Here is a 20,181-nt window from a genome sequence, read left to right on the forward strand (position 1 = left end):
ATTGACCACCATTCGTTACTGGGATTGTAAAAATACAACAATAATAACTGAATAGCAGCATACAGCTTGTTTTCTTTCTTTCTGCCTAGGTGAGAAAGTGACAGATTTTTCTTAGAAACAATCACTCATATTAATCAAAATACATTCCTCCCTTTATAAAGTAGGATTTCCAGGTTTTTTCCTATTAATTCTGGTACAAGCAGGTCAGCAGCTAGACCAGCAGAACTTATCTGCCCCTGCCACCACCCAAACCTACCTCACCATACAGGAAGCTTCACTTTTGGTGACACTGCATATTGCACTAATAATGTATACTGCAGTGATATTGTACATTTGTATTCATACTGTATGATACTGTATATCTTCTGATACTTTATATTTACATATTAAATTGCTCATCTTCTTCTGTAGGCCTTTACTTTTTTATCTGATGACTTTTTATCTTATCATTTATGTCTTATGTTCCTATATATTTTTTATCTTTAACCTTGTATTATGCTGTAAAATGGCAGAAGGCAAAGCGAGAATTGGTAACATTTTATAATAACATCATTAATTAATGGTAAATGTATAGTTACAGTTATGTCACTGTGATTACTTTATAAACCATTTATCCAGCAGTTTATCCTAAAGATGCAGCTGATATTTTTATTAGTTATGGTTAATAAATACTGTGTAGGTCATCTATAAATGTTATTTAGATAGTCATGTTGCAAATGATGTTCATGCATCTTTACAATTGTGTATTAAATGGTTTATAAAGCATTTAATTGTTTGTTAACAGGGAAATTACTAGTTACTTAAAATAAACACTTTGACTTTCGACTTATATTTCCACTTAGTCTTAGAAATTGATGCCTTGTCTGCTCACTGTTGACGTTTTGGGGGTATTTTCGATGCATTAGTCTAAAAAAGATATATTGGTTTGGATTGGTCTCGAATATTTTAATGATTTTAGATAATCTTGGTTTGTTTTAAGGTATCATTTAGGAGGAAATTTTGTATTATTGTTATTATTATTGTTCTAAAGAATATTAGCCTATTTTCTGATTTTATTGTCGTATTTCTCTTTAATTCTGTTTTCGGGATTATTTGTGTTACTAATTTTATGTTTGTCAATAATTGTTATTGCTGCATAACTTGAATATATTTGTCATCTCAATTATGTTTTTTCTGTCCGCCGAATGAATTAAATAAAATGTATGAAATTCTTTTTAAGGCTTAAGTCGCCAGCGTTTAGGCAAACATGATTGTGGGAGCTTAAAAAGACAGCAGGCTATTATTATGACCATCATTACTGTGTTATTATTATTCACCATGACAGACGGGTTGACCCGCAGCTTAATCCGTTTCCATGGGAACGCTCTTAATACGGAAGCTCGCTTGGATAACAGGAGCTGAAACGCAAAGGGGGAAGGAGCAGCAGGAGGGCGGCCATGGCTGGACAATGACTGACGTGGAAAGTGTCAGGAGTGAGTAAAAAACTTCGGGAGAAAAAAAGTCTGGAGCGCAAAATCAATCTCCTCTCTGTACGCTGCTGTCGGGTTCATTGGACGCTGCACAATGAGTCTGGATAAAGCAAAGCTGTGTGACTCACTGTTAACCTGGGTAAGTTTGGTATTAGCGAGGTTTCCTAGCAAGGCTAACCGGAGGCTAACAGGTGACAGCAGGTGTTGGCAAAGTCAGAAAAATAACGTTACTTTTGTAAGTGACGGCCTTACATAAACGATGAATAGCCACTTTGTTGAATGAGTACATTAACGTGTGAGCAGGTATGAAAGTTATGTGTTTTGAAGCCAACTATCGGCTAGCTAGCCAAGCTAACTAGCTTGGTAAACACAGTGGAAGTTTGCTCTCTCGGTGGTCTGTCTTACCTTGTTATCTGAAGCAGACTGACTGCGGTGTCAGCGAAAGCTGACTGCCAGAAAAACAAACCCAAATAGCTTAGTGTAAGCTGATTTATGATGTAATGTTAGGCTATCCAAACTAATGACTTATCAAACCCAGGGAAAATCCACCTGTTTGGCACTTTTCCACACAGAGGCAAGTGTAGGACTAAAGTAAGAAACCAACAAGCTAATAATAGCATGCGAGGTAGGACTGTAATCCCTCATAACTGCCTAGTATCTGTCATTTAAGTAGTGTTTACAAAGACTGAATTTGTTTTCCAAAATTTGACAAGTTTTTACGTACCTGTTCTATAATTAGCAACATTAAAGCTGTTTATTATTTTGGGCTTTTACACACATTAACAGATTAACACCCATGAGTAACACGTTCATCAACATATTACAGTCTGGTTCAGATATATAAATTACATCCGTGCATCAAATATCTACTTGTTTTTAAAGGTTATTGTTTTAATGACTTATTTTTAATGTCTTCATTCTCAGTTGCAGATATTTCAGGTGCCATCATGCAACAGCAAGCACGACCTAACAAGCGGAGTGGCCATTGCACATGTGCTGCACAGAATGTAAGGGCAGCCACATGCACAAGTGTTTGTTGTTTTGATTATGTGAATGCACAGCATGAATTCATGAAAAGCCTGGTTGAAATTCATTCAGAACCTACGCACTGAGATTTGCTTATCTGTGTGGTTTTCAGTAAATTGCCCTTTGAATTGGACATGGCTATTATCTATGTAAAACAGAAACCATTTAAAGAATATGGTCTGGATTTTTGAAAAGACAGTTGTGGTTTCTGTGGGACGATTGTGTTCAAAGGTTATTATAGAAACACAGACATATTTATCTTTCCCATAACTGAATAAACAAGCTGCTCTCGGGAAGATACGGTCTGAAAAACAGTTTGAATCTAGAAAAGTGGCAGGGTCTGGGTCTAAAAACAGTATAAAATTGTGTTGTCCTTTTTGAGGTCAGTTTGTTTATTCAGTCATGAAAAGGAAGAGAGTTTGTTTAGGCATAAAAATGTCTCCTCTGATTAAAATTTCTTCCAAACTACATAGTGCACCTTTTTAACCAAAAAATAAACAATAGTCCAATTCAAAATGAAGAGAACTATGTTTTAAGGTTTGTAATGTCTGAAAATCGTTCTTGTGCATATGCAAGGAATGTAGGAGCAGGGCACAGGCTCACACACACAACGTCCACAACGAATGTGTAAGATGTACATAAAATCCTGCTATATTCTGACAAAATAATCTACAGAAAATATGTTCAAGGGCTAATAATTATTCAAAGGCAACTGTCTACACACCCACTTGGTGTTGGTGTTTGTTAAAAAATATTTTTATAGGCTACATTTTTCAAGTTTTACACCAGTGTGACCAATGACAATGTTTTGTTGCGCTTGGTGGATGTTTTTTGCTCAAGTGCTACCAAAATAGTTACACCCTGGAGCTCTGACAGGTAAGAAGACAACATAATTGTTCCCTTTTCATTTTAAGTTTACTTTAACCTTGAACCTGATGCTCAACTGCTACTTGAGTTATCTCATAACAAGAGCATTGTCCCCAAATGTGACATGTGACTTTAATGAACTGTTGTACTCGGATGTCATTGTGCTTTAGCAGAACAGAAGCACAGGGCTTCATTGCCCCGGGGAATCTTGATGTCCAGAGATGTGTCGTCCTTGTCGTCACCAGAGTTTTCTTGTGCTCTCATTAACAGAGACCCCTCTTGGTTTAATGAGACATGGCTAGGCAGGATCAAGGAGGAGAGCGGGGCCAACTGGCGCCTCAAGGTAATTTGTGAAACAGCAGGATATGACAGTATACCCTACGGTATCCACTTCTTTCCTCTGATTAGTTTTGTTCTTTCAGGTCAGCAACTTGAAAAAGATTCTCAAGAGCATGCTGGAATACTATCATGATGTAAGAAGATTTCTATTATTTCTACTAACTTTGCCACTTCCAGTCCACTTTTAAATTTGCTCAAAGCTCAATCCCAATCTCACCTTACTCTTAATGAACAGGTACTCGGTCACCAGGTGACAGATGAGCACTTGCCAGATGTGAACCTTATAGGAGAGATGGGAGATGTCACTGAGCTGGGGAAGCTGGTCCAGCTCGTGTTGGGTTGTGCTGTCAGTTGTGAGAAGAAACAAGGTACACTGTGTGCTGTAAAATGGAAAAAAAGAGAGAAAACCAAGTAGATGCAGCCATCCATAAAAATAACACACAGGATTAACTCAAAGTCTAATCACATGGTTCTTGCTTTGATCATCCCAAATTGATAAACATACCACATGTTGTGTTTCTCCACACTAAAGACAAAGGAAAGAAAAAAAGAAAAATTGAAAAAAGAAAATGTATTTAAACATTAGCTTTATGATCACAGGCTCTCTGAAAATACTGGTAGAAGCATTGCTGGTTTGGTTTTTAGAGAGTATTTGTGTTAATCTGTTTTTGGCTGCACCTTCACTGCTCTGTGTTGTCGTCTCCTAAACACAGAGCAAATCCAGCAGATAATGACACTTGAGGAATCTGTCCAGCACGTCGTGATGACAGCCATTCAGGAGGTGAGTGAGCCGCTTGCTTATCCCCCTGGTTCTCGCTACTTTGCATTAATCCCAGCTCTTAGTCATGGTTAATTCACAATCAAAGAAATCCGGATAAGCATAAGACTGATCGGAGTCCCAGAAACCTTACTCTGAGATATTTCAAGAATATGTTTTGTGTGTCATTGGCACCCATAGGACTGGAAAAAACCTTATAAATAACATACCATATAGAGACATTTAGAAACTCCTATAAACTTGCTTTTGGGAACAGATTCTTGTATTGTTCCCATAATGTAAGCTTTTCACTGACTTTCTCATGACTGCTTTGTTTTAGCTCTTATCAAAGGAGCCTTCATCTGAACCGGGAAGCCCAGAGACCTACGGGGACTTTGATTACCAGGTGAATCCTGCAGCACTTTCATTCTCTTTCTGTATATTGTTCTTGTTCCTTACTCAACAGATCTGTTACATCCTCCTTTTGTGTTTTCACGCTTTCATTCATGTTAACTCCCTCCTACTAGGACTAGTGTGACATCTCATCTGTCTCTTCTGTGTTTGCAGTCCAGGAAGTATTATTTTCTAAGTGAAGAAGCAGGCGAGAAGGAGGACCTGAGCCAGCGCTGTCGAGACCTGGAACATCAGGTTAGTACACCAAATGAGGTCTACGTCTTACTTTGCAAACATTTCCCGAGGTCTTAAAGTTAGAATCCTTCAGATTTGGTCCTGGTTGGTTTGATGACACTTTTGGTTACTGGTGTAACATCAAGTACATTGAATACAACAGGAGCCAAAATTCAAGGGACGTCAAACGCTCCTTTCACAAAAATACTGGACTATCTATTACAGTACAGCCAAACCATTTGACATCAAAATTAGCATGTATATGCAGGATGTTTAAACGCAGGTAAACTGGGTAAAAGCAGGTGAATGACTCCTTTTCAATTGCAAATGGGCGAGTTTGCCTTTCTCGTTTTTTTTTGAGAACAGGGAAAAATAGAAGGCAGCAGATCATATACCTCATCAGACTACATCCAGAAGACATTAAAACTTGTATTACAAAAGTCTTAATCATTAACATTATGAATTCGACACATCTTTTCTACAGAGCTGATGATTGAAGTAGCTGAGAAGTGAGACATCTCGCATATTTCCCCTCTCTTGATAGTTGAACATGTCCAGTACCGACCTGGTACTGACATGGAGGACAGTGAAAATGTAATCATGGTTACTTTTTGATATCTTTTACTTCAACCTCTCTTTCAAACACTGCCAACTGATCAAAGTCTGAGCGCTGGTCGAACGGAGACGGATTGAAAAATATTTACGTGCTAACCATCTTAACTTTAAGGCATGTCATAGCATGGCAAGAATTAGTGCGCCCACCCAGGTGTTTTGTCTCGATCGGAGCCGATCGGAGCTGAAGGCAATAATACCAGTGACTACTGCAGTCATTTGTCTTGGGAATGAATGCCAATTGTACCGTTTCCCATAAGAGACAAAAGCCAGACGTTTATGGGTGTTAGTGTATTTTTTGTGCAGGGCGAAATGGGTATCATTGGGCTGTGTTAGCATGAGAACTAACTAAATACTCTCTGATACAGTGTATGTAGAGTGAACAGTCAGGCTGCTATCATTGAGATACACCTGCAAACAGTAAAGCAGGGCTATATGCTGCATTGTTTTCCTGTGAAACCCTTGACTGTAGGTAGATAATTTAAACCCAGTGTGGGGATGGCAGACCTTGCCACTAAAAATGAAAACTACTGTATGGAGGCAGTTAGTGAAAATAAATACACTGAATGGCTATTTTTGAAAAACTGCTGTACATAAATATGTACAGCAATATAATATGTTATTTGATAACATGAAAATCTTCAGGATTCTAACTTTAAGATGGCATACTGGGGCTTGGGTTTGTTTTTTCTTCCATTTGTCTTACAGCTGTTGGAATTGTCTCAAAGGGCAAACTATTTTGTGGTTTTGGAGTAACATAAAACCGTTCCAACTGTTATGAACCTGATTCTCCGATACTTGGATTCCCAGTTTAGCTGTACTTTGGTTGCAGCATGTTGTTGAATGTGTGTGCCTGCTCCTTTTTGTGCTCTGGCCCTTATTGATAGCCCGCCTGAGACTTTGTTTGTGTTCTCATGGCTTGTTTTTGCACCACTGACTGAGAGGGGACTAATTTAGTCTTTTTTCTTGTCAATAGTTGCATAACATCAAGATAAAACTGACACATTGCCTTGGGATGGAGCAGTAGCCAACAATAATTTGTACTGCTCTCTGCCCACCTGTTTGTTTACTTACTTAGCCCACGCACTAGGGATTAGTCATTTGTGTTGTTTTGAAAGCTATTTACTGTTACTGGTCCTGTGCTAAAGCATGCAATCTGTCCTTAAAGTTCAGTGTAGGGTTTTGCTGTATTCAAACCGCAAAGATGTCCAGCAGGTATATATACAGGTAAGTATACACCCCACTTTTTTAATATTGGAATGCGTCCAGCTTGTCTAACTGTAACTTGACTCAAATACAAACAACTTGTGAGCTTTTTATTGTAACTCTGCCCTGTTAAATACATTTCTATACTATGACCCTATAACCAATAGTGTTAAAGGTCCTCAATGAGCTGTGCACAGTCTTCTACTTATATCATGAAGATCTGGTTTTGACCCTGAGGACAATCCTAACAACTTCACTATTGAGAGTCCCATCTGCCTGAGACCATTACACATCAGCTGACTAACTAGCTTTTGACAACTGAGCATGTGAAATGAGAGCAAAGCATGTGTTTAGAGGTCCTGTAAGCATGAAAAGTGGTGAGTTCGTCGCTGTGCATCTGTATTTTACTTCTGTCATGTACCAGTACTGTGGCTTTCTCATGTTTATTTACATAAGGATGTAAATTGTTCATGTCAGCGATCTTGATATGTCTTTGAATCAGGACTTTTCTGACGCCTCTTCTATCTCTTCTTTGTTCCCTTTTCACTTTGTGCATCTTCACCACTTCTCTCTCAGCAGTCTTTTACCGACTCCCAGTCTTTTCCCCTCTTTTTACAGTGTTTGTCATCTGTTCCTCTCTCTTTCCTCACAGCTGTCGGTGGCTCTGGAGGAGAAGTTGTCCTTACAGGCAGAGACTCGCTCCCTGAAGGAGAAGCTGAGTCGCTTCGACTCTCAGGACGCCTCCACCACTGCCATCACCGGCAAGAAGCTGCTGCTGCTTCAGAGTCAGATGGAGCAGCTACAGGAAGAGAACTACAGGTAGGAGTCAGAGTTGCTGAGGAAAGACATTTCGAGATTTACATAATATGCTCATCTTTTAAATAACATTCATTAGTTATGTTAACATCATGTAGACTTACAGATCAAGATTGTTTTTGCTCCATTTAATGTCTCACAATGAGTCCATTCAGCTACACAAACCACTGCTCTGCTATCATGTATATCTCAGACTGGACAACAGCAGAGATGACATGCGTGTGCGGGGAGAGATACTTGAGCGTGAGGTGACCGAGCTGCAGCTACGTAATGAGGAGCTGACCAGCCTGGCGCAGGAAGCCCAGGCCCTCAAAGACGAGATGGACATTCTCAGGTGAGACCAGCGATAGCATTGAACTTAATGCAGAAGCCAAAACAGTGCAGGCCTCCTCACAGGGCGTCGGAGGACGTTTCTTATAATTCTCAGGAACAAAGTGGGCAAGCAGGTGTTTTTGACCAGTGCCGGTGTATTTAATATACAACAAGTTTGTGAGACAAGTTCTTGAATCAGAAACATGCATTCAATAAATAATTACATTACAAGGAACATTAAAAGAGTGTTGGGCAGATTCAAATTCGTCATCACAAGTGCTCCATGTGAAAGTATCTTTCGTCAAACAGATGTAACCTTTTACGTGCTTGTCCCTGAAATGTTGCCACACTCACAATACAGCCGTACCAAAATTGTCCCTGAAATGTTAGAAAGTCTGGAGATGGGAGAGTGGCGCTACAGATTTCAATCCCTGCTCTAATTCACACATGACCCCATGCAGGAACATTTTTGTGAAAGGGGCTAATGTTTGTACTCAGCCAAACTGCAGAACCGTCACGCTTGGTTTGCGTTAAATCACATGACACTGAGGGTTTTGTGCTCTCTGCTTTTGAAGCGTTCCAACAGAGCATTATAGTTTGTGCAGTGTCACACCAGGGAGGACTCAGGACATTAAGGGCTTCCTTAAATACAGATATATTCAGAGTAGAATGTGTGGAATTATTGTTGAGTCAATAGTTTGTCAACTTCTGGAAATGTTCCAAGAAGTCAACTAAATGCCTATTATATAACTTAAATCAGCAAGTTATTTATTGAGAAGGTCAGTAAAGCATAATTTTGATTGAAAATTGTCTCTTTTATAGGATTCCTCTGTCCCATAGAGCTCCATTGTTCAAAAATGATTAAAAATACGTTAGTATCATTGTTGCACTGGGCGAGATGTTCCTTTATAACCATGTTAGTTTATTTTGAGTTAATCACACGTACATTGTTTACGGGTTGTAAATACACACTACTACATATTTTTCTGGTTGAAAATGGGACTGAACAATTAATCAAAAAAATATATATATATATATATAAAATCACAATATGTCCAAGTGCAATATTCAATTCCCAGATGTAACAGTGTTCTGCTCAAGGTAAAATGTGTCAAACAAATTACACAAGTTTAATTTTTATCCTTTTTTCAGTTAAAATGAGAAACGCATGCTATTCCCACTGTAATTATGATTCATCGCAATATCTGTCAAAATCATCACAATATTACTTTTTTTGCGTGTTGTTCAGCCCTAATTAAAAACGATCCCCAACAAATACACTATTACCTCCTGTTTGAGTAAAGTTTGCTAAAACTACAGAACCAGTCTCAGATGTAAAACTACATATCAATGAACCCATTTTTAAAGAATGGCATCTTCAGTAGAAGTGAATGGTCGTGGAGCTGAGAGACACAGACAGGAAAGTTGAAAAGTATTGAGAGAAAGCAAACACATTGTTGGTTTTGATCTTTTCAAGCGATTTACTGACAATCTCAAAAATGTCAAATATCACCAGCATTTTCCTTTAAGCTGGAGTTCATCTATTATCAATTTACACTCACAGAAACAACTCCCACACTGCCCACACACAGACGTCCATTCAGCTCCTCTCTCCGACATCTGTGAATTTCATGCATTGACACTGGCTTGCGTCAGAGTTGTTGGTTTTCAGTAGTTAAGTACACATCCACACGGATGTATTGTGTAAAAGTCATATTCCTGTTCTGGTACTCAACGCCTCCCACACTGTGCTCTCCTCCCCCTCAGGCACTCGTCTGACCGGGTGAACCAGCTTGAAGCTCTGGTGGAGACGTACAAGAGGAAGCTGGAGGATCTGGGCGACCTGCGCAGACAGGTGCGCCTCCTGGAGGAGCGCAACACGGTGTACATGCAGCGCACCTGCGAGCTGGAAGAGGAGCTCCGTAGGGCCAACGCTGTCCGCAGTCAGCTGGACACCTACAAGAGACAGGCAAGCTGTGGGTTGGAAGGAGAGAGGGAGGGTGTTACTTGTTCCTGTGTTGACGTCCAAGTGATGCTAAACACAGTCTGGCTCATGCACGTGTTTGGAAAAGCTTGCCGTTTTTATTGAGAGCTCTGTTGCTATGCTCTCTGACTTGCAGGCTCATGAGCTACACACCAAGCACTCGGCAGAGGCCATGAAAGCTGAGAAATGGCAGTTTGAGTACAAGAACCTTCACGACAAGTATGACGCACTGCTGAAGGAGAAAGAAGTGAGTTGGTGAACATAGTTGGGAAATAAAAGTTTGATTGTGGTGGGCAAAGAATGAGCTCTTTTATCAGTGCAGAGCATCTGCTTATAGTGGCTCTGTCACATATCATAGTCACACACTGAAGCCCTTTAATATTACTATACAAGATGCAGTTATGTCGTTTTCATTTCAGTGAAGGCCGTCCTGTATTGATCAACATTTGTTGTGATTATTACCTCCCTGCAGGAGGAATTGTTGCCAAGCAAATATAGTACTATTCTTCAGTGGACTCCCACATCCTGTGTCAATTCTAGCACCTCCTGAAATCTGACAGGAGTGATTAATGTCCTCCGTTACTTGTGGGAGTAATTGAGAATTACATACTGTACTGACATAAAGCGTACATTTAGTTTGTGCTACTTCTAGGTCGTGTGTGGGTCAATATATAGGAAACTTGTAGGGTCGGGTTTAGGGATGCAGCATTGTGGTTTAAAGTGTCACAGTTGAGGTTCAGCTGTGTCACTTCTCAGAAAAATAATGTACCAACGTACATTTCTTTGAAACTAAGTAGCAGTGAATTTAGAGTTGGACTTTGAGTGCAATGTAAACCAATGACAACAAAGACGAAAAAGGAGCATTGCATCATTACTTAACACTCCCCAAAATGGCATGTAACAGATGTTAATGTTACAAATTATTGTACTGTATTATTTGGTTACTGTATTATTTCTTTTTTTGTTTTAAGCAGCAGCTGTTTAAAAATGCCAACAAAGAAATGTTGTGTGGATGAAGTACAATCAAACTTCTCATGTGATTTTACATTTTACATACATAATGTAGTGAAATAAATTAATGCGTTATAATTGTGTAACCAGGATTTTTCCTCAGACTATAACTCTATAATCATTGCTTCCCTAGTGTCGTTTGAGAGTCAAGTCCATTTCTATTTGCAGAGCTGGTCTAACGAAACCTAATTAAGCATTACTGTGTTCTAAATAATCTCTTGGCATTTTAGCCTTTACTTGACAGTCAGTGAAGATAAACACATGAAACGTTTCTTTCCACACATTAAGCATTCTGAACTGAAGCTGAAGCCTGTGTTGCATTTTGCTTTGTTCTGTAGCGTCTGATCTCTGAAAGAGACACGCTTCGTGAGACAAACGACGAGCTGAGGTGTGCACAAGTCCAACAGCGGTGTCTCAGTGGAGCTGGTGAGTTGTAATTGTTCTCAAATTACAAACAAATAACTGAATAACTAAATGGCAAGAATTTAAAATAATCAAAAGCAAGATTCCACTTTCTGTTACGCAGCGTTTAAGGTTTACTGCTGCATAGGAGAATGTTAATGGACCACCAATGTCTGACCATTAATTAACCTCACACAGATATACTGATCAACCGCAACATTAAAACCACTGACTGGTGAAGTGAATAGCATTGATCATCTCGTTACAATGCAATGTTTTCCCTGGAAACCTTGGGTCCTGGCATTTGTGTGGATGGCACTTGACATGCACCACCCACCAAAACACAGATGTAGACCACGTTAACCACCTGGCAACGCCACTCCTCAATACACAGTAGGACAGTGTACCCTGTCACACCATAAAAACTGGTCAGGAATGACCCAAGGAACGTGACAAAGAGCCCAAGGTGTTGACATGATCCCGAAATTCCCCCAGGGCCCCATCTCCCAACCCACAGTACTCGAAGGATCCAGTGCCAATGTCCCAATGCGAGACACCACAGGACACCCCCAGAGGTCTTGTGTGCCTACCTCGATGTGTTTTTGGGACACAAGGGGAACCTGCTCAATATAAAGCAGGTGGTTTTAATGTTAAGGCTGATCGGTGTATATACATATAAATATGTTCTGTCAATGTGATTCTTTTTTCCCCCCAGATTAAAACAAAAATAAGCAAATTGGGCTATATAATAATGTTACCAGCTGACACTTAATCTCCTCTCTCTCTGCAGGAGGCTTGTGTGACAATGGTGCCACAGTGGGGAACCTGGCTGCAGAGATCATGCCTACTGAGCTCAAGTATGTCTATGTATTATGTTGTATCTGTTTGTATAAGCTGGGATGTGGTGGTTAACATGTAACCAAATATAAGCGTAACCAATGAGATTTTCCTCCTGAACTTGTAACACACATGCATTGGTGTCACTATCAGAAGCCCACTTGTGCTCTATATTAGTCTTCTATAGTAAGAGGCAGAATCGGAGCCTGAAATAGCAACACATGCCAGTGCTGCACATTTGGCCAAGGCGTTGTCAGGGTCGACTCGGCAGACCTTTTATGACTCTGTTGCTCTCTGACCCGCTTCATCTGTCCTCCTCTCCTGCCCCTGTTTCCCTCCACTCTTCTCATTGTTTGTCTCCTTCCACAGGGAGACGGTGGTGCGTCTACAGAGTGAAAACAAGATGTTGTGTGTCCAGGAGGAGACCTACAGGCAGAAAGTAGTGGAGGTGCAGGCAGAGCTGGAGGATGCTCAGCGCAGCAAGAACGCCCTGGAAACTCAGAACAGGTAGAGTGATATGTGTGTGAACAAGGACCTGGACTGTATGTTAAGTTTCAAGTAATCAGTCCCCTTCTAGGCCACCATATTGTGTGTTCCCGGCCATTAAGCTGCTTGTTTGGCTGATGGTGGGAGTGATATCTGCCTAAATGTCAACGCACCCTCTGGACTGTGTGCTCAACTGAGCTGTGTGGGCTGGACTGGAGGACAGACAGCAGAAAGCCAGATTGTCCCTTGACTGTGTGTGTGTATGTGTGTGTTTACATGCCTGTGGGCATGTGGACATGTGGGTGGACTGTGTGTGTGTTTGTGTGTGTGTCCATGCAACACCAGGCCCAGGGTGTGGGAAGCATCCTCAGCAACAGTAACAGGAGGAGAGGAGTGGAGTGAGCATGCTCAGTGGGAGCGAAGCAGTGAATGGCCAGGCAGGCAGGCAGGCAGCACACTTGGTGGAATGGATGAACACTCCCTGCAGCAGATGTACACAGATCCAACATCTTCCACCCACAGTATCAACTTAATAACCTTGTGTTTCATCTTCACCATCTGCCTCGCTTCTCTTTGTTACTCTCTCCCACAGTGTTCCGTAAACCTTCTCATTTTCTCTCCGTTTCTTGTGTCTTTTTCTTGCTCATTGTGTTCCTAACCTTTCCTTTTGTCCCACGTCCTTGTCTCAATCCAAGGTTGAACCAGCAGCAGATCTCAGAGCTGCGTTCTCAGGTGGAGGAGCTGCAGAAAGCACTCCAGGAACAAGACAGCAAGACGGAGGATGTGAGTGGAGAGAACTTCTTCCTTCTCCTCTGCCCACTTCTGTCACTTTTGTTATAACTCCTCGCATCACAAACCAGTTTTCTACAATTGGAGTTGACAGAATAATGTGTGAATTAAAGCAACAAAATGTTACTTTCCTGGAGATAGTTGGTTGATTGTCGAGTCTCGTCCCCAGTTTGTCAAATACTGACGCTTTGGGTTGGTAGCTCAGGTCCAACGCCATGTTATGTTTTGTTGCTTTAAACTGATCAGCGAGGTGAAATCAAGAGATCAGCCTGTATTTTTCATGTTCAGTTTATCGTTTTCTGAAGTTTTCTGTAGATATGAAAACTGAGATGTTGTTCCTAGAATTGAGTTAATAATGTCCCCATGTGTAACAACAAAGTGTTTGCATGGCACAGTGACTGTATTGAACCACTTGACCGTCAAGGACTGCAGTGTTTGTTCTACTTTGATACATGCTGTGTGGGAATTTAACCCATGTTTGTGGTGATTCACTGTTAACGCCTGCCCCTCTCTGTCTGTCTCTCTCTGCCTGCCCCCATCGATCAACCCTGCCAAAATCAGGCCATCGTAAGTACGGCCCACCCTCTGCCCAGCTGGCCCATGATTTAACTCTTTGACTGCTTGACTTTCACAGCTGATATGTGTGTGTGTGTGTGTTAGTGTATGTGCCATTTAGATAGCCTTGTGTGTTAGTTTTGAGTGTAATTCTTTTTTTCTTCTTTAAAGTCCTCCTTACTGAAGAAAAAGCTTGAGGAGCATTTGTAAGTATTCTAGTTCTTCTTACATTTGATTTAACCATGTGAGATCAGAACAAAAGTGAACACACACGCTGTTGGTATGTTGCAGGGAGAAGCTCCATGAAGCTCACTCAGACCTCCAAAAGAAAAGAGAGGTCATCGATGACCTCGAGCCCAAAGTGGACGGCAACAGTAAGTCAGTTTTTGCTGCCTCTTTGAGCACCCACCACTCCTTTTTCTCTTCTCAACACATGTTTTGTTTTTCTCCCTCTCAGTGGCGAAGAAGATCGATGAACTCCAGGAGATCCTGCGTAAGAAGGATGAGGACATGAAGCAGATGGAGGAGCGATACAAACGCTATGTGGAGAAGGCGAGAACGGTCAGTCCAACCTAACTGAACGTGTTGTCCTCGTCAAACAGCTCTAAAATAAAAGTGTGAAGGTTATTTTTTCACTGGTTAAAGGGGAACTCATTCACACACATCATTCTGCTTACTGGTGTTGGGAGTACTACTGGATATGTGAAAGAAATTATATAAGAGCTGTCTGAAGACTGATTTACCTCAAGTGATGTCATTTGGGTCTGAAGACTTTAAGTTTGAAAATGAAAAATCTGGAGGTGTGGAGTTCTGCTACTAGCATAACACACCTACATCTCTGACAGAACTGTCGGTGGCCGTGTTGCATTATGGGTAATGTAGGTTTTGACAAGGAAGAAAAATGTGTGGAATAATGAAGACAATATTTTTTTACACTGTTTAAAGGAGTGCAATGATAAATCAGCAAAGTAAGAAATGTCCTTTTTGTGTGCAGGTGATCAAAACCCTCGATCCCAAACAGCCGGTGACTGCGAGTCCTGAAATTCAGGCACTGAAGAACCAGCTGACAGAAAAGGAGAGAAAAATCCAGCACCTGGAGGTATCAACGTTGTGACTTAATTATACAAATTCAGGTCATTGTGGCTCTTTGAATCTCACTAATGCGTGATGATCTGTTCCTGCTGCGCAGCATGACTACGAGAAGAGCAGAGCCAGACATGACCAGGAGGAGAAACTCATCATTTCTGCATGGTACAACATGGTAAGTGAGTGTAGATCTGTGTAGAAGGGACTTCAATGTTTTCATGAGAATTTCATGTCAGTGAACTGACTCTCTGTAGTTAAACTGAGTTCTTTTGAGGCCAAACAAGGATTTTTACTGGACAAGACAAAAGTTCTTATTCTGTACATACTCTTTTACACCCACACCTGATTCTTCACTCCTCCTTTGTCTGTCTGTCTCTATCTCAGGGGATGGCGTTGCATCAGAAGGTTTCTGGCGAGCGAGTAGGTCCCTCCAACCAGGCCATGTCCTTCCTGGCCCAGCAGAGGCAGTCCACCAACGCCAAGCGAGGCCTGACACGACACCATCCGAGATAAAACATCCAGCCAGTGGAACAAACATGAAAGGAAGCACAGAGAAGATGAGGCGATCTACAGTAGACTTCTTCATCCGAACTCCCTGCACCTTTTTTGCCTTTATGCCTTCTTTACTGGATCGCTGCACCTCAGAGTATTCCTCATGCTGCTACTGCCCCCTGCTGGCTCTTAATGGTACGAGAATGTTTCTTTTCCCCGTGGAGCCCCAGAGGAGAGATTTGACTGTGTTGAACTCTGCTGTTGATTCAGAGTCAACCCATAAAAACAGAAATGATGGGAGTAGAAAGAGTTGTAGGGCCTAAAGAGATGCTGTCTCACCTTTTAAGGTGACTTTTATTTCCTCTGTAGCCTCTTGGACTCTATCCTGTTTGTTTAAGGTCTGTTTTATAGCTTATAGCTTTTATAGCTTTTTTTTTTAATCTTTTATCTCATACAGTAGGATGAAATGTGAAGTAGTTTTGTCAAGGTTACAGTTAGAGGCGTTATGAGGGGTTTTTACAACTGCTATTGAGGTGCTAAAGAAGCCCAGGAAACAGACTTTCACACTGAGCCGTTAGCACATCTCCTTGGTTTTGTTCATTTGTTTTGAATGTTGCAATTTTTTGAACCATGTGTTTTGAGGTGAGTTTGAGTCTCTAATTTTTATTCAAAAACATGTAAAGACCATGAAGTTGTGCTAACAGCTTGAATGGGTTTTCCCCTATGTACTCTGTCACTGGAATCATTTTCTCTAAAATTACAAAATTGCTCTATAGGACACACCAAAGCACTTTCCTAGAAGGGTGGGTTTGTTCGGTGCCTCACAGAATACTTAAAATACTCCTCTGGATGACACTGAAGTTTGACATATTCAGTGTCAACCTCTCCTCTCTGTCTCATTTGACACAAATAGATTTTACTTAAAGACTCACTGCATCTTGCTCATGATCATGTGACTTCTGCATATAATTTTTTTAACGTTCTCATTTGTTGTCTATGAATTTGATTATCACCTTACGATTATTTTTCTTCTTCTTCCCAAAGATTAAACAGGGTGTTGGTTGTGGGTAGGACCTAATTGCACTCAACCACTTTAGACTCCAAACCAATGTGAATATAGACAACTGAAGGCCTCCTATTTTATTAAGACTGGAAAACCAATACACAATGAGTCCATAATGATAAGAACACTAAAAATAATGAATCAGCTAATGGCTGTTTGCTGCTGCTTGACCACATTTACAGTTCAACTTAACTGGAAGGATTTATCGTTTCGCTGGAATTTTGCCTGTTAACAGGAAGTCGGAGGCGGGTAGAAAGGTTGAGCCTGTAATACAACACATTTATCAACACTACGTCCGCCTTTGTTCACTACTGGTTAGTTTTCCTTTTGAACAGATCTAGTCATTTTTGTCCATCCCATGTCAGAGCTCTGTTTTGTGACCTTTACTTTGTCTCTGTGAATGTTTGTGCTATTGTCTACACAGACCAGGATCCTGCTGTTGTGTGCACATTTTTCTACTGTTTGAGTTCCATTATTTGAGTTTATTTATGGTGTTAAGTCAATATCTTTACTACACATTTGCATGGCGTGAAGGGGTTAATTTAGGTTTTACAGTGTTTGTATCATACTACTGGTCTCGTAGATTATAGCATAGTGTACATCACACAGGGATCAGAGGCAAGTTAAATATTTGTAGTCCTGTCTGTTCTACTTTTGCACTACAAATAAATGGGATCTTAAGAGATGGTTGTCTGGTGTTGTCTTTGCCAACACATTTTAAGTAAACTGAAGAACCATTCACCAGTCCGTACTGACTCAACCATGTATGGAAACTTATACAGAAGGATCTGAGCGAGAACACTGACCCAGGTTTTATCACCTTGGTCCTTCTCGTGGGTGCACTTTAATTCTGTCATGATCTAAAGGCCAAACTGATTAGTCAGACTTCTCACATCCTTCAACAGCCTGACCAGTCCAGTAAACGGTGAAAGCATTGTTTATCTATTACACCACTTTCTACAAGCATGTCTTGATGACAGTCTAAATCTTGCTGGTCAACAAATAATCACTAAACAAAATCATGTAAACAGCATGTTCCTTCAAAATGGCCTGTTGGAGACTGCAAATTGTTTGTTAAATTTTACAAATTGCAGTTAAGTTCTTCAGTTTTTCTCAAGGAGATGTCTCCTAGAATTAAGCTAAGATGGAGCTGACTATAGTTCAGCTTCACTTTCAATTACTTGAAATCCACTGTGATGAATATTATGCACTTCTATGTACACGCCTGCCTTACTTTATTCTACCTAGAACTTATAATGACAACAAATCTAGGGACAAATAATTTTGATTCCCAAGAATCAGCAACAGGTCATGTTTGGTAGAAACCAGCTGGAGAAATACAGATTTATGATGTACCGCATTATAGTGAAGGACAAAGGGTTAAGTGTAAGGACTCGAGGTTTGTATTTTATTGTGGAGGTGGAAGTTTTAACACGGATTTATTTTGTGATAATAAAAAATACATTCATGCTTTTAACCCAGGCAGAGCAACACAACAACAGTGGTCCAAAGAGGCCAGAAAGAGCTTTTATTTTTTAAATATCAGTTTCACTTCCGGCACAGCAGGGGGCGCCACAGCCGCGACGTGACGTCACCAGTGGAAATTAAAGATGGCCGACAGCAAGTGATGGACAGCGAAAGTTAGCGATAAGCGTTGGTGAAATCAGCGAACCTCGTAGTCTGTGCCGCAAGTATTTGAACTTTGTTGTGCACCTTTACTGTATTAACATATTGGGATACGTCCCACATGTGAACCGGAGGATTAAGTTGAGATTGTTCGACCGTAAAAGACTCAAAAACCCGGGCATTAGCCCGCAGTATTAGCCACGCTAGCAGCCGAACCAGCGTCTGCTTTTGTTTTTGTCGAGGGTATGCGAGAGAGGGCCGACACTGAAGTATTTATATGCTTTTTTTTATTTAAACTTTTTCTTTGATATTTGCATTTTTTCTGAACCGGACGGTGCATCCGCTTAGTTGATTTCCGGGGCTTTTTTTTTACATTGAATTGCGGGTGGGGTCCAGCCCGTCTTGCAACGTGTTGACAGCGCTGTTCTTTAAAGGCGAACTTCACAGGAAAGCAACACTCCTCACTACACGGACACATACTCGCTCTGAGCCGCTGGACTTTGCCTGTTCATGAACATGGATTCAAAGCGGGCGCACGGCAAACCTCAAACAAGCGGCGGCAGCAGCAGCGGCGACTCCAGCCCCGCGTCCCCCTCCGGCAGCCCCGCGCCCACGGCAAGCAAAGCCCCGGTGCCCGGAGGAAACGCGTTCGCTAACGACGGCAGCTTCATGGAGATGTTCAAGAAGAAGATGGAGGAGGAGAAGAGGAAAAAGGAGATGCAGGAAACAGGTGGAGAGACGAGAGCCACCGAACAAGGACAGGCATCAGTGGAAAAGAGGCCGCCTCCCGTGACGAGCTTTGTAAGGGGTTTGGTTGTAAGATGAGATAGCAGTAGTTAGACACATCCAAATTAAATGCACCATGATTGACAGTCTTACTCTAACTGGAATTTAAGTGATAACATCCTGATGTAATGGCCAACATTTAGCATTTCACACACATGCCAGTGCTTGTGTTATATTTATTTTATCAACACGTTGTGGTAATGTGTAACATTTGTAGATCAGTGAAGACTAGGGGATGCTCCTCACTGACCATGGTTTCCCTGGTGGTGCGGCAAGAAACTAAATGTAGACCTTCTGCTCTGGTGTAGTCTCCTTCATTGGCAGTCCATCTGCAAGGGCTCCTATAACGGTTTCAGTCTTCTATCCCCTAACCCAGGTGGGGAAGCGCAGAGGCGGAGTGTTCCTAAAGACCGGCATGGTTGCGAAGAAGCAGAAAAACGACACAGACGTAAGTGGGGTTTGGTGTGGGGAGTCAGGAAGGAGTGTTCTTTTACACTGGTAATCACCTTGTGCCTCGTCTCCTGCAGGTCGAGCCAGGCAAGAGCGATGCTTGGACAAAGTACATGGCTGAGGTCAAAAAGTACAAAGCCCACCAGTGTGGCGACGACGATAAGACCAGGCCTCTGGTCAAGTAGGTTCCAAAAAGCGGACATGAAGCGACAATGTTTTGAGGGGAAAACCATCTGGGAGAAGCTCCGGGTATTGCTGACCTTCTCATACTGCCAGTTCATGTTACCCTTCACGTCAAGTCTTTTACAAACTGCTTAGATTGACAGACCTTTTCCCTTTTTGTATTGTTTTTGTCTTGTTTATTTGTTGGACTTTGATCTGGTGTCAAAAGGTGTTTGAAACGTTCATTATTGATCATTATTGTTGAATATTTTGATTTGTCATGTCTGGGTTAAGTTAGGGTTGATTAAAATTGGATTTAATAGCCAAATCAAGGTGTCAATTAAATTTACACTGCCCTTTAACGTGTGGTGTTGTGCCTCAGTTTTGTTAGATTCTCACTGTAAGACATATGTTGTAGGGA

General features: G+C 41.2%; 2 protein-coding genes across 2 annotated transcripts; both read left to right on the forward strand.

Moving 5' to 3' along the window:
* The first annotated feature begins 1,419 nt into the window (after nucleotides 1-1,419).
* On the forward strand, nucleotides 1,420-17,419 carry hook2 (hook microtubule-tethering protein 2). Its single transcript, XM_073493783.1, has 22 exons — nucleotides 1,420-1,608; nucleotides 2,394-2,476; nucleotides 3,633-3,705; nucleotides 3,785-3,835; nucleotides 3,937-4,069; nucleotides 4,415-4,482; nucleotides 4,799-4,864; nucleotides 5,026-5,106; nucleotides 7,556-7,722; nucleotides 7,913-8,053; nucleotides 9,799-10,000; nucleotides 10,152-10,262; nucleotides 11,365-11,452; nucleotides 12,219-12,285; nucleotides 12,635-12,772; nucleotides 13,447-13,534; nucleotides 14,267-14,301; nucleotides 14,387-14,469; nucleotides 14,553-14,656; nucleotides 15,090-15,194; nucleotides 15,285-15,356; nucleotides 15,566-17,419. The coding sequence occupies exons 1-22, from the start codon at nucleotides 1,564-1,566 to the stop codon at nucleotides 15,692-15,694; spliced, it is 2,130 nt and encodes a 709-aa protein (XP_073349884.1). The 5' UTR covers nucleotides 1,420-1,563; the 3' UTR covers nucleotides 15,695-17,419.
* A 922-nt stretch (nucleotides 17,420-18,341) lies between these two features.
* trir (telomerase RNA component interacting RNase) lies at nucleotides 18,342-20,122 on the forward strand. The gene is made up of 3 exons (XM_073494190.1): nucleotides 18,342-19,163; nucleotides 19,525-19,596; nucleotides 19,676-20,122. The coding sequence occupies exons 1-3, from the start codon at nucleotides 18,873-18,875 to the stop codon at nucleotides 19,781-19,783; spliced, it is 471 nt and encodes a 156-aa protein (XP_073350291.1). The 5' UTR covers nucleotides 18,342-18,872; the 3' UTR covers nucleotides 19,784-20,122.
* Nucleotides 20,123-20,181: the final 59 nt, after the last annotated feature.

Source organism: Pagrus major, chromosome 23, assembly GCF_040436345.1.
Source record: "Pagrus major chromosome 23, Pma_NU_1.0".
NCBI classification, from domain to species: domain Eukaryota; kingdom Metazoa; phylum Chordata; class Actinopteri; order Spariformes; family Sparidae; genus Pagrus; species Pagrus major.

What these genes read in the sequence shown, in the direction of transcription:
- hook2 (XM_073493783.1), top strand. Translation starts at nt 1,564, where the DNA reads ATGAGTCTGGATAAAGCAAAGCTGTGTGACTCACTGTTAACCTGG. An exon ending in GTGACTCACTGTTAACCTGG is followed by an intron (nt 1,609 to 2,393) that starts GTAAGTTTGGTA and finishes CTTCATTCTCAG; the next exon opens with TTGCAGATATTTCAGGTGCC. An exon ending in AAGACAGCAAGACGGAGGAT is followed by an intron (nt 13,535 to 14,266) that starts GTGAGTGGAGAG and finishes TCTTCTTTAAAG; the next exon opens with TCCTCCTTACTGAAGAAAAA.
- trir (XM_073494190.1), top strand. Translation starts at nt 18,873, where the DNA reads ATGAACATGGATTCAAAGCGGGCGCACGGCAAACCTCAAACAAGCGGC. An exon ending in CGCCTCCCGTGACGAGCTTT is followed by an intron (nt 19,164 to 19,524) that starts GTAAGGGGTTTG and finishes CCCCTAACCCAG; the next exon opens with GTGGGGAAGCGCAGAGGCGG. An exon ending in AGCAGAAAAACGACACAGAC is followed by an intron (nt 19,597 to 19,675) that starts GTAAGTGGGGTT and finishes CGTCTCCTGCAG; the next exon opens with GTCGAGCCAGGCAAGAGCGA.